Genomic DNA, 19,292 nt, shown 5'->3' on the forward strand with positions numbered 1-19,292 from the left:
GAAAATTGTAGCTAATATGTTTAGATTAGCTTTATCCTTCTTATTCTTTAGCATATATATCTTAAAATTTGAAAAGAGCAATAGGAAATGGCTTATTAGTGGGTTGTCCTGTTTTCCAAGAGGACTTGGAGGGAGTGTGGAATAATTATCTGAGTAGATAAATAAGCATAATTATTATTAACATCAAAATGATCACATTTTTAACCCCTGTAAAATGTTAAGCTTCGTGAAACTAGCAAATGCCCTTCTAGTTTATTGGATTAGCAATTAGGTGAAAATGTTTCAAGAAGGCTTATTTATTTGGACAGATGTAGAGAGGTTCCGAATTAATTTTTTGAAAAGCTTTTAATTGAATTCCCTTTTAATTTTCACAGTGGTGTCTAGTTAAATATTCATTTTAATGCTAGTGGTTTTCTGAAGGTCTGAACTAGATCTGGATTCTCAAAATCAACATAGGTTATTTAACCCTTTTCATCTAGTGTGCCAGCAGGGACTTCCTTGGTGTAATCCCATAGTATTTGAATAATTAGAAGGTAGTAATGAGGATTTAATTAGTCCTTGAGATATGCTGAAAGCAGAACCACTAAGAACTTTCCCTTTTGGACATGGATTGCAAGCAGAACTGATGCTGCTCCCGGACTGTGATGTGCTAGAAAATGTATTCTATCACTGGAGGCACTTTGGCACCATTCCGTGACCGTCAGATCTGTACGGAGGGCATCCTGGGTGAAATCTTCCAGAATTACTGAGTTCCCCAACCCCCGGCCTTTATTCTTGTCCAGCCACGTGACAACCTTTTCTTCCTCTCAACTGTTTAAACAGAGTAGTAGTCAAAGTATACAGGCTTCCTGGAGCTAATTGAGAATCAACTGTTACTGTATCAGTGGTGCCCAAATTAGACAAGCTAGACAAGTTGTGTATTTACTCTATAGTTGCAGGACAAGGAAAAAATAACAAAATTTTGCAGTTTCACATATCTCAGGTATTTAATCCAGCCACACTTAGTCCTTGACAGCTGTACGTCAAGTGAATCACAAAATTCTCATCTTTGGAATCTGATATTCACAGTGATATTTATCAGTAGCTCCAGTTTGATAAATACAAACAGTGCCATTATCCAGAAAAAGTGTGTAGCAGATGGGGTGAGCTCAGGCATTTAGATGTTCTTTTTGTGTGCTACCATGAGAAGGTGAATCAGAATCTGTGTGCTTCAAAAGTATAAGGTTTCAGACTTACATATTTTATGTAGATTGATTGAATAGAATATGTCTTCATTATTCTTGTATATTTTTATTCCGTTATTAATCCCAAATGTTAACCGCCTTGGCATAATTTTATTCCCTCTTTAATGAGGTATGTTAGCTTCTTTTCAGCATCTGAATAGAATTCCTTATTAAATTTCTAGGCACATTCTATTTGCTGAGGGCAAGTCTGTCTCTTCCTTTTTAATGCCAAGGGCAAGAAAGAGATCTCTTAAAATAAATCCAGTGTCTTACTGTAGCTTAGACTGAACTCTCGAGGGCCAGAACTGAATCTCGTTTATGCTCTGCATCCCTGTGTCTACAGCAGCACCTCCTATATAATAGGTGTTCAGCAAAGATTGAGCTGGACAACAGAAAGTAATTCAGCCTTCACAGCCATTCAGAAGTGTCAAATCTTTTCAGAGCACAGGACAACCAAAGAACAAAATATTTCTCGTTCTGAAATTAAGAAAGCTTACCATATTGATATGTCTTCTTTCAGTTTTCCCATTATAGGTCATTTGCTGTAGCATAGGGCGTTTCTCTCTCTTGCACCAGATTAAAGCTACCACTTCTGTCTTCCATTCTTCCCAGGCATATTTCTACAACCATGCAGACCCGATGTCAGTCTGAGCTGGGGTGCTCGCACCTGGAGCCTTGCACTAAGTGAATTGTCCAGGGGCCAGCCATGCTCTTTATAACCCAGGAATATTTAGATGGAAATAACTAAAACTTTGGGAAAAAATTTTAATGCTACTAGCTTATTTCCTAGTGATATCTACACCAAAAACCAGTTTTGAAATTTTTAAAATTATTTTTGATCATCTTAATTGACCTAACTCAGTTGTTGAGAACAGATTAGCCAGTAAGTATAGAAATGAAGGAGACCACCGAATAATTGTTCAGGACTTGGAAGTAGGATTTTTTTTTTTCTGTTTCTGCAAACTACAGAAATTATTTTGTTGCTCTTTCTATGAGATTCTCAGTTTCAAGTATGACAGTCAGTCTGCAGATGCTGAGATGTCTCACAGGGTAGGTATACTGCTTGTCCGAAAATGATCTCCTAATCTACCTTTCTAATTGTTCTTGCATATAAAGGTGTTCTTATCATTTATATCATGAGCATACTAAATATAAAAAGGTGCTGCCTTTCAGGACAAGGGTATTGGCAAAGAGAAAATAGATCTTTCCTCAAGCATTGTCGAGTAAACACAGTAGATCAACGTGTTAAGGCATTAATGATAGTCTGCCCCCACCCCCAGATGCAATTAATTTAGCCTCTGTTCTTAATTGAGGATCCTTTTTTATAATCAGTGACAGATGAAAATAAACTCAAATGGGAGGTACTATACAAGAGAGAATATCTACAAAGCTGTTTCTAATTTCTTCAGCCCCAGAACTCTACCTCTGGGCTGGATTGTGGACCAAGCCGAACTAGTCAGTAATGAAGGGAATAACAGTCTAGGAATTGTATTAGGGTTAGTATTGAATTCCTATTAAGTCTACTATCCAGAGATCTGTTCACCAAAGAGCTCGGAAAACAAGTATCACGTACAATAAAAGTCGATTTATATTCATTGAAGAATCATCCGTCTCAATTTTAGAATATTTTAAAAGAAGCAAAGTTTTGTTACTTTTGTATGTGCAGTAATTTTTTTTAATTGCCAGTTAAAGCTTGCTTTTAATAGTTAACACTCATTTGTAATTGGCTCATTATTCTTCAGTGAAAGTATTTGAGAATATCTGGATCTTAGGTAAATTCAGTACTGTGTATTGCGTGCACTTATTTCTAAGAACATGTTTTCTCCTGTGCTTTTTGGGTCTGTGACCTCAGCGAAACACTGCTGTCTGCCTCGTTTCTCAAGCCGGAAAGCTAGAAGGCATCCTTGATGTCTTTTCCTCTCCCATCTGCCCTACACTAGTCATCCCATTCTGCGACCCCCACCCCTGGGTTGTTTCTCACAGGTCCCCCTTTCTTGGCTTTCACTGTCACGACCCCTGCCCAGGCCACCGGGGCATCAGCACCACTCTTCCTGTCTCAGCTTTGCTCCCATCCATTCCACTTCCATGCTGCGTCCAGAATGATCTTTCCAGAAGACTGGTGAGATCATGTCATTCCCTTCATAAAAGCCTTGAAGAGCTTGCCGTTGCCTTGGGAGAAAGGCTTTACTGATGCACTTGGTTACCACTAGGCCCCTTCTCATCCCTTTCAGCCTCCCTTTCTGGTCTCACTCCCATCACACCACTGCCTCACAGTCTCCGGCTACACTGAGTCCCTTCTGGGATCTTGACGTAAGCTCCTCTCCGACCCTTTTGCCACCCACCCACTCCTCAACCCCCACCCCACCCCATCCCTTGCCCATCTTTACTCACCCTTCATGTCCTCCGAACAGCCTGGCACCTGTTAGGTCCCTGAGTCCAGTCCGCGCTTACTGAGAGAACAAAGAACAAAGGCCTGCCCCACAGGCCGGGCACTGTCCCACCCAGGCAGGCGGTACTCAGGACCCCTTGCTGGGGTTACCAGTGGAGTTCTCTCCCAGCGAGAGCTCTGTGAGGACCATGTGGCCTTGTTCAGTGTCAGAGCTCCAGTGCCTCTTACAGTACATTCTTTTCCTCATCTTAATCTTTAGGCAGTTTGGAACCAAAAAATTTGCGTTTAGGTGCAGACTTACCACTAACTGGTTTTGTGACGTTGGACGGTTAATTAAATCTCTGCTTCCTCATTTGTAAAATGGGGATCAGAGCATCCCGTGGATATGTTGTATGGATCAAATGCAACCTCGTATCCAAAAGTTACGTATTGCAAAGCACTGTGCAAATATTGATAATAAGCCTTAGCATCAGGCACAGACGACTCAGGTGAGACCTGGGTTGAAAGCCTTAAAAGGTGGTTTCTTTGCTTCTTCCAGCACATAGTGACACACACAGTTGGCTTTGCCCTCAGCACTGAAGCGGACTTTTGCAGCTAAAACTCCAAAGAATTGTACGAGGGAAGGCCGGGTATTTTGCCCCCATCTACCATCTGGGTAATTAGTCTGATCCCTCCCCTGACTCTCATTTTCCTGATGATGGATGATGTCAGTAGCCGAGAGGGCTTTGTGGGCGTGGATGGGGAGAACTTAGATGCTGTCGTCTGTGCCTCCGAATATAGGGCGCTGTAGTGGCAGGGAAGGAAGAGGGAGCGATTCTGCCAGTTAACCTGAGAGCACAGCTGGGAGAACACTGGGGGGCCCGGGTTACAGCCTTGAATGGGTCGTTAGTTTCTGTCTTCCTCAGAGCAGTTCATGTCGTGAAGAGAAGCAGGCAGGCGAATAAACACCGAAGATATTAAAATGTAACAAGAATATTCTTTAAAATCTATTTTTCTCTCCAAATGGGAATCTGACACCTATTTGTGATGAGAAATCACTCTGTGTTTATAGTCGGAGGCTCCCTGCTAAGGTGGTACAGCGTGTGACCATTATTTCACACATGTGGAGAAACATCTTTTATTGAACTGCCTTGAAGAAACAAGGCAGTTATTCTGTGAATTTTTAACAGATGCCAACATGACAATAAATTGTCCACGTGCCAAAGGAAAAACGCGCCTGGCTTTTTGGTGGCTTATGGAACCCTGGGTGTTTTGTGGATGTCCTGACGGCGCTGGAGCTCTGCCAGCCGAAGAGGCACCTCTGACGAAGGAATCACATTTGCGTGTAGTTGGTACTGCGCCTGATTGCTCTCTTGCAGTAGCCTGAGCACTCTGGCTCTTCCTGTGCTGTGCTCTCTTCCATGGGTGGCATGAACCATGATTTGGGCCTTGTGCCTAACGTTGCTTTTTCTAACAGGATTTAAGGTCTCCAGTGATTACGTTGCAGAGTTTGTTGTCTTGCACCAAGAGGGAAAGGATATACAGCTGGAGGCTCAGGTCCCTGTTAAAATGCCTTCCAGTTTAATTTTCTGAAATTCCCTGTGTTTGCTCCATTATTTATTTGACTTTCTTTCTAAATCAGTTTGGTAACAGCCTTCAACTTAGGGATGCATTTTCATTGGATGGTCCTTTAACCCATCAGTGACTCTTGTGGAGTTGTGATAACCTGTCATTGCTTATTTGGATTCATGGAGCTTTCCTCTGTATTTTTCTATGTAGCATCTCCTCCAGATAGGCCTTAAGGCCTGAGTATAATTTCATTCTATTTTTGAGAATTTTTAAAGTACTTCTAAAGATAAGCTGTATCTCTGTCTTTCCAGTGAAGAGTTTTTCTTCATTCATACTGCGTAAAAGCATTCTGTATTCATTTCATCCCTTATATGGAAAATGTGATTTGTTTATAAGGACTACATAAATCAGTTGCTTGAAAAAATCTTTTTGATCTGCTAAGGTTTAGATAGTCACAGTGGGTTTTTCTTTTCTCTAAGAATTTTCTTTTTTTCAAATAAGAGAATCATATAGCATTTTTAAAAATATTAAGTGGAAAAATACCCACTTAATAAACCACAAATAGTATGGTGTTGAAGAAAATATTTAAAAGGTCTTGAAAACTCACTTATCTGATAATAACATAGATAGACATTTTAGAAATGCCAGTTCTCTGTTAGGCCAGTTTTCTAAGATTTCAAAATAGCAATGTGTTTCCTTAAAAACACATTAAGAAAAAGAAGAGCATCTTTGGCTTAATTAGTCTTTAATACTGGCCTCTGTATAAAGATTGAAGTAGCATTTTCCCTAGACTTAACATGACTTACACTGCCATGCAATCTTTAGAATAGATTGTTTGTCTAGGAATTTTCCATTGATTAATAATATAAATATTCGTAGGGGAATGACCCTAATGAAAACCATTCTCAACCTGCAGACTGAATAACTCCAGATGAGGTCCTGCCTTCAGCTATTGGATACATGGAAAATGGCATTCAGAAAATTATCAAACCGTGGGGACTTCGCTGGTGGTCCATTGGTTAAGACTCCGTGCTTCCAGTGTAGGGAGCGCGGGTTTGATCCCTGGTCAGGGAACTAGGATCCCACATGCTGTGTGGCATAGCCAGAAAGTTAAAAAAAAAATTATCAAGTTGTAATTAAATATCTAAGTGAACCCATGTGCCTTTGCAATAAACTTTAGGACAAGTTGTAAATCTCTTACTAGGTGGTGGAAACGAGCCTGGCCAAGATGGGGCCTGTCTCACATGAGCTCCAGAGCTCCTTGACAAGCCCCCAGCAGAAGAGCAGTACGCCCTGATGCTTGGGCGAGGTCTCGGGGGTTTTCCTTTATAACCAGAAAGAGAAAAGTCTTATTTCACACTCTGGTCTCCCTTCAAACGCCACAAAAAACCCTAATGGATTGGTTCATCCTTGCATAAATGTTTATCAAACTAGTGATTATCATACGTGCTCGTGATCCAGCAACAAACAGAAATCAAGATCCTTGCTCTTTATATCGAGTCTATTCAGGCACTTGATAGGACTCGTATCTATTTCTGTGTATCTGTCTACCTTTCTTCTCTTCCTTCTCCCTGCTCCTTCTGCTCCCCAGTCCCACTCTCCCTCTCTTAATAGGCAAACTCCAGGGACTCTGCAGGATTGGGAAGGATGTACACTGAGTCTTACACCGCTCAGAGCTAAGCAGTACTAGAGTTGTTGGTTAAGTGGCCTGAAACTGACAAGCTTCAGTCCTCTGAGCCGAGTAACACGGGCAGCCAGTTATTTCTGGAACTAGCTGTCAGGGAAAGGACGCTGGTTTCTGGATAGTCCGCTGAGTGGGGAACGCTACCCATCAGCTGTAACTGGCACTGGTGGAGGAGGTGCAGAGCTGGCAGGCCAGCACAGTGACACAGAGCTGTGTGCTACCTGGGGAAAGGCACCAAGCCATTTGCCAGGAGGCCACAGGGTGTGGCATTTATCACTCGGTGAATTCAGCACGGTCCAGGGATGTGCGGCACTTCCTGACTTAGCCGCAGTGAATGGTTTGAAGGGGAGCCTGGCAAGGGAGGCTAGTTTGAAAACTTGGAGTCATTCAGCTGGGAAATAAATGGTGGATTGTATTAAAAATAATATGAATAATAATACCTGTCACTTATTGAGCCTCTGCTCTGTGTGCAGGCACTGAGCTGTACGCTTTCCATAACGTTTTCTCATTTACTCTTATGAGGTGGGCTCCGTTGTCATCCACCTTTCTCAGAGAAGGAAACTGAGGCTTCGCTGTTAACTAACTTGCCTGAAGTCACCTAACCATAAGTGGTGAAGCTAAAATTTGAATTTGCAGTGACCGTGGAGACGGACAGAGCGAATGCACATGGCAGATATTTAGGTGATAGAAATAACGGTGCTTCTGGGCCATTAGCTGTCAGTGGTTCTTTTTTTGAGGGAAGGGGGATCTCTCCCCTTATTTTCTTTTTATTTTTTTAATTTATTTATTTTATTTATTTACTTTTGGCTGCATTGGGTCTTCATTGCTGCCCGCAGGCTTTGTCTAGTTGCGGCGAGCGGGGGCTACTGTTCGTTGTGGTGCGCGGGCTTCTCATTGCGGTGGCTTCTCTTGTGGAGCACGGGCTCTAGGCACGCGGGCTCAGCAGTTTTGGCTCACAGGCTTAGTTGCTCCGCGGCATGTGGGATCTTCCCGAACCAGGGCTCGAATCCGTGTCCCCGGCATTGACAGGCGGATTCTTAACCACTGTGCCACCAGGGAAGCCCTCAGTTGTTCTTTTTTTGAATAGCTGTCCTCCTTTCCCCAGAAATGATTACTTGAATATACTCACTCTGAAACAAGGAGCCAGACCATCACAGTTATTAAGCTGTTTTCCCAAAGTAACAGTAAATGGGTTCTGAATGAAGATGTTTTCTTATTCATTAAAAACCTGTACTATTTGGTTCCAGTTCTCTGCCAGTCACTTTGCATGGTCCTGAGGAGTCAGATACGAAGAGAGTGTGTTGTTTAAAGCCTCAGTGCTCACAATCTGGGGGGAGATAGTCACCCCAGCAAATGATGGCAGTGTGACAACTTCTCTGTCTCAGCTAACGTACAGCATATGAAAGTGTCTGCTTTTCTGGAAGGCCAGGGAATGCCATGGAAGCAGCAGGAGACAGAGCCAGGAAGGATAGGAGCACGTCAGTGTCGTGGAGGCAGACGGCCCTCTGGGCACACTGTGAACCAGTGTTCGGTAGAGGACACAATCTAGCATTCTGTTCCCAAACTGCGCCGCTCAGTCGTGCGTTTTTTCAGTGAAGAAAATACATAGAATATCAGAGAACATTGCACATAATCGGGGTAGAAATTGTTTCGTGACGAGTACAGTGTGTGTGTGAATACTGAATGTGAATATATAAACACGTGCATGCTCGCATACACACATTGAATCATGGTATACGATATATTTCTTTACTATGGATTGTGGTTAAAAAAAAAGTTTGAAAGTGGTTTCAGCGAATTAACCTCTGTGAGCCTCAGTGTCTTCATAGTTGTTTTGAAGTTTAAAAGGACAAGTAATTAATGAACAAAGCCATTAGCACATAATATCTGCTCATTAAATGTCAACTATTGTTCTTAGATCAGTGAATAGCCCATTACCAGGAACATGAGAGATAGTCAATAAATAATTGTTAAGTGAGTGAATGTGTGAATATTTACAGGTCGAAAGCAACCTGGTGCCTGCAGGGAGGTAAAAGTGGGAGTGATCGAATCAGAGTGGGGTCGCCATGATGACCGTGTAGCCATGATGGGGAAATAGGTCAGGTCACGTTTTGAAGAGACTTGATTGCTGGGCTGATAAGTTTGGCTTCATTCTGTTAAACAATCAAGAGTCATTGACTAGTTTTTTTGAACAGACACTGTTGAACATCCCTGGAGAGATGAGAAAGGTCGGAATTCAGAGCATAAAGCGGAGGCCCTGCCTTGGATGCAAGGAAGAGATTTCCTTCTGAAAGTAGGAAAGTCCATAAAGACGGGACATGGATGTCAGTGTCCGTAGGTGAGAGGGCAGGCCGTTGTAGAGGGGTGATGCTGCCTTTTCCTGTGGTTTCTTTACATTTAGCAGCAGAATTAGGGGAAGCCTTCAAGAAAGGGATTGTAAATGCTAAACTAACCATTCACAAGACCTGACCAAACAAAAGGGTGCCTGCCCAGTGACCACTAGGATTCAGCTGAAGGCAGGAACTTTGGCTTCCAAGAATACACGTTGTGGCATCCACTTCACCAGTCAGACATAGTCTTAGTCTTATTTGGATCTAGTTTGACTTACCTGCATCCTAACTTCAGCTAAGGTCTCGGCTTAAATAGGACTTCTTTGGGGAAACTTCACTGTCCCTAGTCTAAGTTGGGTCCTCCTCTTATACCCTCAGAGTTCCTGTACTTCTGTTTTTTTATACTCATACTTAACTTTTAGTTGTTTATTAGATGGCTGTCTCTGCCACTAGGATGTGAGGTCCACGAGGGCAGACACTGTTTTGCTCATGGTTTACATCCTCAGCACCGAGGATGCTGCCTGGAATCTCGTTCGGTTGCTCTGTGACTTTAGTTTATCGTTTTTCCCTGTTGATAGGTTTTCTTTTCTTTCTTTCTCTTTTTTTTTTTTTAAGATTTTTGTTTTTTGATGTGGACCATTTTTTTAAGTCTTTATTGAATTTGTTACAATATTGCTTCTGTTTTATATTTTGGTTTTTTGGCCACGAGGCATGTGGGATCTTAGCTTCTCAACCAGGGATCGAACCTGCACCCCTTGCATTAGAAGGCGAAGTCTTAACCACTGGACTACCAGGGAAGTCCCCAGGTTTTATTTTCTACTCAACTAAATGGTAATTCTTCAAGGACAAGGATCATATCTTTTACTTTTTTTTTTTTAATGCTCTCTTATTCTTACCACAGCTCCATGAATGCCAGAGTAAAATTAGGGCATGCTGATAGATTTGTGTATCATTATTGTGGATTGAGTTACCAGTATGATAGCTTAGATCAGAACTCACACAGTGAATGAAGAGCTTGTAGCATCACTAAAAAGGCAATAGTAATGCCTTTGTATAGCATTTTCATGGTGTTTTTCAGTTTAGAAAAGCACAGTCACATACATTTTTCTTACTTGACTCTCAGAATGATCTTGGAAGCCAGGACAGGAAGTGCATTCACTGTTTCATACAAGAGAACCCGTGAGTCCACACAGTGGATGGTGGAGGCAGCCTCTAACCCACATGTGATTTCAAACAGATGGTGTGTGCGTGTGTGTGTGTGTGTGTGTGTGTGTGTGTGTGTGTGTGTGTGTCCTATTACTACATTACCTTCTCTCTCAGAATAGAGCTTGCGCCTCTTCATCTGGAGTTTGGTTGTACAAGTGTTCGTGATTGCATACACATGTAATGAAGGACTCAAAAATAGTAAATCCATTTATATAAGCCTTCTATGCATTTATTTTATGGATGAAGTGTACAAATCATTTTCATATAGTTTCTAAGATTTTTTTTCAGTAAGTTCTTTTATATAATGTAAATAATAATTATCTAAATTAGTACTTTTTTCCAAAGTTTGAATTTTCCATGTTAGATTATTTACCTAGGGCATATAACTCCATAATACATCTAGAAATTCAACATACTTTTATAATATATGGGAAATTCACTTTATACTTTCTAAATTTTCCTTACTAGATAGTTAGGTTTTCTAAACTCAGATGGTTTATAACTAGAAAAATTTCACAACTTTAAGAAAAAGAAAAAAACAGCTTCATTCTCTCAGCTGTCAGTTTTTCTGTTCATAAACGGTGTTACAAGCTGCCATTTTATAATAACTTTCTGAAGGAAGCAAAATACAATCAAATATGTCACCATAAATAGAAAATTATTGTTTGAACCTTGATATTTGGAAACAGTTTAGCGTTTATTTCATTCAAAATTAAGGTTAAAATAAAACAAAATGAAGAATATCCCACAAATAAATATACATGCAAATTTTAGACCTGAATTAGATTTTTCACACAAAAAAAGTTTAAGCCAGAATCATAGAGAACTAGAGATAGAAGTGCCGCTACAAATATCGTATGTCTTCCCTCTCACCATTTAACAGGCAAGGAAACTGAGGGCCAAGAGGCTAGGTTAATTGCTGCATTCTGCACGGCAAATGTGGAAGGCCCACGACTGACATCCTAGTCAGTTCCCTTGCTGTCACAGCATGCTGCCTCTCTTGCTTTCCTTTTTTGAATATATAATGATAGTAATAGCTAGTGATTAGTGAAAGTTCACTGTGTGCCGGGCACTACTATAAATTTTTTTACGTGTATCATCTCATTTAATCCCCGCAGCAACCCTATGAGGTAGATACAGTTGTCCCTATTATATAGATGAGGAAACAAAGAACACACATGTAGGTCTCTATCTTTAGGATGAAAAGTAGAAATACTTCTTTTTTCATTAACTTCTGTCTTCTAATTTTTCATTAGTTTGTTTAGACGATGATGATATTCAATAACCTCTTAAAAATATGGTTATATCCATAACAGAAGCCTTTTTAGTAGGATTATTGCTGGCATTTCATTGTGATTATATATTATGTATCACTTCACCTACCTCCTAACTGGTCTCCTAACTTTTAGCCTTACTCTCCTTCAGTCCTTTCTTCTTGCTGCATATTATGGCAGAATTAGCTTTTGAGAATGCAAGTCAGATCATATGGCTTTCCTGCTAAGACTGTGTATGGCCTTTGCCAGTGTTAATCACACTGAAGGACCAGATTTTCATAGGATTGCAGGTGCAAGAGTTTTGGTGAACTGTACAGCTGTTTGGTAATAACAGCTGAATCTGCAAGATGAAATGCTCCCCTAGTCAAGACGTAGAGGGGCCAACAGAAAAATGGGCAAATGATATAAATAGTTGTAGAAAAGGAGTCAAAACTGCTGTAAAACAAAATGTTCAGCCTTACTCATGATAAAAGGAATACACAATCTAACACAATCCAATTATAAAATATCCCTGAAAGGTTACATTAAAAAACCATTTGTCTTTGACCAGGGGAACTCAGTGGTAGGAGATGGGGTATATTTTTTTTAAGCTTTTGGAATTTGTAGACAGTTACACAAGTACTGGAGTACTGTGGATCCCACATATTTAAATAAAAAAAAAAAATGTAGAAATAAAAACCAGCTTGTTCGTTGCTAGTTGGAAACTATACCTGAATACGTGGGGTATTCAGGAGTTAAAAGATACTCGTGGCAGTTTATAAACCAGAAAGTTATCACCATACTGTCTTCCTTTTGTGTATACATTTCAGATTATAGAACATCTTCGTGTGCGGTCTCAGTTGTTCTTGCAGCAACCTCACCTGCATTTGAAGGTGAGGAAACTGAGCCTCAGATAAATTATGATTCACCTAAGGTCACAGAGCTAGTTTTGATCAGTTCACACACTACAGTATATTTATTTACCTCTCTGTCTACTCTACCAGATTCTGAGCTAGCGACACAAACAAAGCTATAATGTAGGCCTTCTGTTCCCAGTTGACTGCCTTTCGATGCTTGTAGTTCAGAAAAGAGTCAGTGAAATTATGTCACCTCCTTTCATTGTCTTGGGGAATACATGGAAGGGATGAGTCTCACCAAAAATATAAAACAAGGTTTCAGAAACCTCTTGTAAGTGGTGCCATTGCAAAAGCATACAGAGAAAAAAGTGGCTTTCCAATTTTAATTTCTGTGGAAGGAGGTGGATTCCATACTCCACAGAACCTTGTTGTTGGAATTTGATGTTGCTACGCGTTCCATTTGGGTTAGCTTTAACATTCTACCTCTTTATGAGCCTTTTGACAAACTTGATTTTCTGCAAAATTCCAGTGATGGGTGAGACAGTTCAAGTGGATCGTGGCATATATATACATATTTTTAAGGATTGAATAAAGAGTCAGAAATAAATAACTTGCCCAGATAAGAATTCTTCTTAGAAGTCATTTGAACAAACCTTAAGTTAATAGTAAGTGTTCAAGAGGCAGCAGTAACTTAAGGATGTGCTGTGTTACCAGCAGTTCTAAATCCTTCAGCGTGGACACTTTCTCGGTTGAAGTGAAATTTAATGCTAAAAAACGGACATGTATTATTTTCCTTAACTAATGAAGAAGAAAGCAGCCATTCCCGAAAGAAAGAAAGGAAGAAAAACGTATACAATCTGTATGGAATTTAAACACTTTTTTTTATTAAACAGGACTCTATATGAAACTCTTGAGAATTTTATAGTCAGGCTTAGATAAATATTTCATGTTACATCTTAAGATGCAATCATTTATAGTAATTTTAGCACTCTGATTTCTGTTTGTTTTCAGATTTGAAAAAGCAAACATTTTCTATGATGATTTATATCTGGGAGCCGCCAATTGAGCCCAATTTCACATGACTTTATCTTTATAAATAAATGAAATAGGATAATAAGGAAGAGCTCTACTTACTTGTATTTTATGTCTATCTCTTTAGACAGAAGCAGTGTTAGAAGATCTCTTCTTTTTCTTACTGAAATGTAAACCATGGCCTTTGTAAATGCCCTACTCTGTTTAACCCCCTAAGTTTAACCTGACCTTGGAGGCGGGCATCATCTTCCCCTCCGGCTGCCTCAGGAGACTTTCTCAAGCCACAGTTCTCAGTTCTCCTCTGGAGTAGGTGGAAACCTGCCCCCTCTCTGCACTCACCCTGTACTAAAGCCTTCAGCTGACACCCGTGAACTCTCAGCAACTCGAACTCCTGGGTTCTGGGAGGTTTTTTTTCAAACTGCCCTTTGTTAGTTTTCTGGTTTGATGATTTATCTTTTTCTTAGATATCTGTCTTGATTTGGGGTATTCTTTGTCTAAATGCGTATTCACAGTTCATTCTATGTACTTGCTTATGTTTGGCTGAACTACTGATGATGGCGATGTACCTTGACTTTATAAAAAGTCCTGCACAACTGAGAGGGGTATTTTCTTTATCCATTTGTCCAGCTACCTGCTAAGCACCTACTGTGCTGTGCTCAGCACTCTGAGTACGGGAGGAGTTTAATACTCATTCTTTCAGCACACAGTTTTTGATACCTACTACGTGCCAGACGCCCTGCTGGGCACTGAGAATGCAGCAGAGAGCACATACGTGATCCTTGCCTTCATGGGGCTTATGTTTTAGTGGGGAGGAGAGAGTTTAAGTGAGTCAGAAATAAAGTAAGATGATCACATGTTATGAAAAGCACGTGAGGAGAAAGGGTGGCGCCGCCAGGGCAGTCAGGGAAGGTGGACCTGGAGGACAGGAAGGAGCCGGCAGTAGGACGCTCTCGGAAGAGGCAACGGGAGAGAGTAGGCTCTATCAAGGGAAAGAGCTTGATGTTATCTGAAGCATGAGAAGGTTAGTGGACTTCAGGGTACTGAGGTGGAGAGAAAACTGTAGGAAGTGGGGTTAAAGTGAGAAAGGCAACCCCAGACCACAAAGGAGCCCACAGACCGTAGTCAGATGGGGGCATTTTGTTCCAGGTCTAATGAGAAGCCTGGTGGCAGGATGGTTATACAGAGAAGATACGCTCTCTGATTTCCTTTTTTATTCCTGAAAAGTCATTCTGGCGGCTTTGTGAAAGTGAACCAAAAGGCACAAAAACGGGGCAGGGCTGAGAGGGGTGAGCCAGACCATGACCATGTCTGGTTGTGGGAGAGAAGATGGTAGCTGGGCGGCTTGGCTTTTGTAGATGAGGAAATGGAGAAGAGGAGTGACCCAAGATACATTTCGGAAGTAGAGGCAACAGACGTGCCAATGCATCCATCACACCGTAGGACATCAGGGCGGGAGGAAGGAATCGTGGGTGGCACACTGGAAGGAAGTCAGGGTCTGTTTGGAAAGCAGAGGACACTTCAGACCCTCCACTTGTGTGCAGTTCCCCCTGAGGGGGGTAGTATGAATCAGGTGGTAAGTCGGCAGGACTATAGGAGTCACGGTGAACAATTGTGGCCCCAGGAGATCAGAGGGAAGAAAAACGGTTATGCGCAGGGGAGAGCTGGGTGCTGGCCTGGGCTTGAGAGAGGGGTGGGATGTTTGAGTGAGCGGGGACACGTGGCCCAGAGATCGGGGAGTGAGCCGAGGCTCTGAGGGGCGTGCGCATGTCCCGCCAGGCAAGAATGGAGGTTAGGAGAGGTCAAGGTTATTGGCCTGTTCACCCTCTTCTCCTCTTCCCTAGTTCATGTCCACAGTCCATTGGGTTCCCAGGAACTCTAGTGAGAGCTCAGAGTGAGGACTAGGGTAAGCCCCCTGGGCCCTCTCACGTCCTCCACACTGGGTTTGAGATGCCTTTAGGTGTTCTTTAGGGGAATCCCACAGCACCAGTCTTCTCCCATCTACCTTTGACACAATTCCATGTTCACTTTTGTCACCTGCATTTATATATTTCCATTTATTTCTCACTTAGGTTTTATGGCAGGCACACAAAGAAACCCTCAGATGTCTCAATATGGACCTCAACAGACAGGACCATCCATGTCGCCTCATCCTTCTCCTGGAGGCCAGATGCATCCTGGAATCAGTAGCTTTCAGCAGAGTAACTCAAGTGGGACTTACGGTCCACAGATGAGCCAGTATGGACCACAAGGTAAAAAAGTTTCTCCAAAATGCACTGCAGTAGGTTGTAGAAATTTTGTTAATATGTTAGTCCTTCAAGACCTTAACATTATAAACATCTCTTAAGATCCAGTTATTTGTTACCTGACAGATTTGTGAGGTTAATGCAAACCCACAGTCCTTCAGTTGCCCGTAGTGATGGGAAGAATAATTATAGCAACTATTCATTAAGCATTCATGCATCAGACACTGCGGTAAGTGCCCTTCATACGTGTGCTGTTAATAATGAAGGAGTAAAGCCTGTTTCTGCAGCGTAGCTCTAAATGCTTGTCCTCAAAAAGTTGCTGATTTAAAACCTAGGTTTCATCATGTTGTATTCTAACTTTGTCCCCTCCCTCTCTGTAATTATGTTTGTAACAATATTCTCACTACTCAGAAGGATTTCATGTGTCTCCAGATGAAATCTCTCATCTCTCTTCATCTAATCTGTCTCCAAAGTGCTCTATCAGGTAAATAATGGTTCTGATTTTCACAGTCATTACCAGTTTTACTCTTAGAAGGCAGGACAAAGCCTGAAACGGACATGTCTTTCAAAAAGGAAAGAGTAGAAAAATAAGTGGAACTTGCCCCAAATACACCATTTTCATTCTGCCTTCCTGGACATTGGCGTCTGTTTTGTCTTACACATGCAGAATCCTTTTATCAGGGTTTTTAACCTGATATATATATTTTTTTTTTTCCTAAGTCACTTTTGGCAGTAAGGCATTTGAAATTAGCACCTTCTTTATATTTTGTTTCTTTAAATTAGACATTAATGGATAATTTAGAGAGAATGAGCTAACCTGGCACAATTCCCAGAGCTTCCTCCTTTCTGAAAATACCGGAATATTCTGAGTGAAGACAATGCCCGGTAGGAAACTGTAGTAAAATGTTCGCTACCTCCACAACGAAGTCGGATCCCCTGACTTAATAAAGCCTTAATATTTCTGAGAGCTTTTCTGTCCGTCTGGAAAACGTGCTGCGTTGAGGACCTTTGAGCTTCTCCGGCCATCAAATAAGTGCCTGGCAGGCCGGACGATTCTTTGAGGAGGCCAGGCACCTTCTCGGCTTCTTACCAGGTGTTTCTCAGAAAAGCGTTCCTTGCTTCACGGTTTGAAAAGTCCTGTTTTCTGAAGATCTCTTTCGGGAGGATTTTAAACACCTTCAATACTATCAGTGCAGCACCATCGCCTTGCCCTATGCTGCTCTGTCATTTTACATTCCAGCTATTTCCGTTGTCGGGAAAGTGATATTAAAACACCCAAAACAAAATTTTTCCATGGCCCCTTCCTGCCTCTGTCCATGTGCACGTAGTCGGAGTGGATACAGACGTGGGTTTTGCTTGATTCCCTTCACACCGTGTCATAAATGGAGTTCCGTGTTGTGAATTCCAGTAAGCTCTAGGAATTTAAGGTCCCAGTTGACAGTGTCTTCCCGGTTCCCCATCAGCCATGGGTAGTTGTGACATGTGGTAGTTTGTTGCGGAGCTAAGGCAGGACGTGTCACTCAGCTGTGAAAGCGCCTACTTGCCCGCTGCACCTTCAAAACTGGGGGGCCTTCGGCTATCAGGAAAGGAAGAAAACTTCAGTGAAGGTTGGAAAGGCAGTTGATAAGTTGTGATACGCACAGAAAATATGGACTTTTGTTCAGAATGTAACTGGAGAATCCTGGAGGTCAGGACCTTATCCTCAGAATTAGGGGTGGCTGGAGGCCTGGGATTTAACCACTACCACTCACTAGGGCTTCCTGTAATCTTCAAAACTGGTTTCTCTACTCTTAAATAATTCACTCTTGAAGTCTCGTCCTCTGCTGCTCTCAAATAAGGGGAAAGTGGAGCCTTGGACTATCTGATGAGTCTTTTGTGAACGGCTGTGAAAACACTTATGCTTTAGGAGTTAGGTAATAACACAAAAGGTAATTTCTATAGAATGGATTTATTTTCTGAAAAAAAAAAACACCTCCGTTTTTTGGAATCGTTGAATGTGAAGATTCTTCTTTTCTAATTTATTTGGCTGCGTTGGGTCTTAGTTGCAGCACACAGGACCTGTGTTGTGGCGCGCACGGGCTCTTCGTTGCACCGCACAGGCTTCTCTCTAGTTGTGGCGTGTGGGCTCTAGAGCACGGGCTCAGTAGTTGCAGCGTGCTGGCTTAGTTGCCCCGCGGCACGTGGGATCTTAGTTCCCCAACCAGGGATCGAACCCACCGCCCCTGCTTTAGGGAGGTGGATTCTTAACCAGAGGACGGACCACCAGGGAAGTCCCAAGATTCTTGATTTAGGAAAACTGCACCTGTGAGGGTTCTCACCCAAACTTGTGTGCCCTTGGAAAGTTGCTTACTCTCTGGGATTTACTTTTCCTATAGAAAATGGGAAAATTAGACGGTGTTACCTTGGAAGTTGCTTCTACTTCTCATATTCTGAGTCTAAATTTTGCTTCAACTCCAAGGCCTTTTATGTTAACACGGCCCACTGGATCCACTGCGTAACATTTTGGTTATGTAGACAAGAAGGTTTTTGTTTGGGGTTTTTTTTTAAGGCGTAAATGCTGAGTTTAGGTTGACATTAGAGATAATTGAAAATAAGGCTGATAATTTCCATACACAGCACTTTCTAACTTTGAAAAAAAGTGCCTGCACATCTGTGCTCTCGGCAATGTTCTCCTTCCGAGAGGCATCTCTAGCACATTCTAGCACATTCCACCTTGAGGCGTGTCCCCTCCTGGGTTCCTCGACTGGCTCCCAGTGCTGTGGGCTGCCAGTCAGTGTCCCAGTGCTCTGTGTGCAGATCAGAATTGTTTGCGTTCCTCCTTGCATTATCCTCTCCTCGGCAAACACTGAATGGCAGGAAATTACGCTTGTGACCTGTATCACTCAGTTCAGTAAATGTTCTTACCTTTACATTTCTCTTGGTTGATCATTTTAAACAGAGACCCGAATGAAGTACTTTTTCTCTCTCTCTCTTAATTAACTACTCAAATTATTAGTAAAATATTCAGCTTACATCTTCGCGTTACACGTTTTGATGTCTGGAAAGAATGGCTTGTGCAGCGACCCACAGGGTCATCAGTCCACATCTTCTATGTCTGGTACTAACTAGATGGCTTTCTTCTGGGCTGGTTTCGTTTTTAAGAGATCTCAGGGGAAAATAGTTTACAGTCTCTTTTTGCTATAACCTTTTTGCTGTCAGGAGCAGCTTCTTCAAAAGTATTAGTAACAACCAGCAACGTTTATTAAACGCTACTGGGTCCTGATCTCGGTGTTTTTCATATATTAACCCATTTAATCCTCACAACATGCTGTGTTATAGGTACTGTTATTACTCCACTTGACAGAGCAAGAGACTGAGGCGTGCACCACATACACACCTTTGCCCCGGGCACACGGTGGGACGCCAGGATTCAAATTCAGACATACTTTCCCATTTTTATTAATTAACAGGAAGCCCTTGACGTTATCCCATTTTGCAAAGGAGCAGGTTAAGTAATTTACGCACAGTCCCACAGCTATTAAGGGCAG

At 41.9% G+C, this 19,292-nt stretch overlaps 1 protein-coding gene across 4 annotated transcripts in view; it reads left to right on the forward strand.

The window, feature by feature from the left end:
* Positions 1 to 19,292, forward strand: part of ARID1B (AT-rich interaction domain 1B) — a 364,765-nt gene that overhangs the window by 270,095 nt on the left and 75,378 nt on the right. For all 4 annotated transcript variants that reach the window (XM_024747857.1, XM_024747856.1, XM_024747858.1 and 1 more), the window contains one exon: positions 15,592 to 15,771. In XM_024747857.1, coding sequence (XP_024603625.1) covers positions 15,592 to 15,771 — 180 coding nt within the window. The remainder of the gene's footprint in view (positions 1 to 15,591; positions 15,772 to 19,292) is intronic.

Source organism: Neophocaena asiaeorientalis, unplaced genomic scaffold (assembly GCF_003031525.2).
Source record: "Neophocaena asiaeorientalis asiaeorientalis breed wild unplaced genomic scaffold, Neophocaena_asiaeorientalis_V1.1 scaffold123, whole genome shotgun sequence".
Taxonomy (NCBI): Eukaryota; Metazoa; Chordata; class Mammalia; order Artiodactyla; family Phocoenidae; genus Neophocaena; species Neophocaena asiaeorientalis.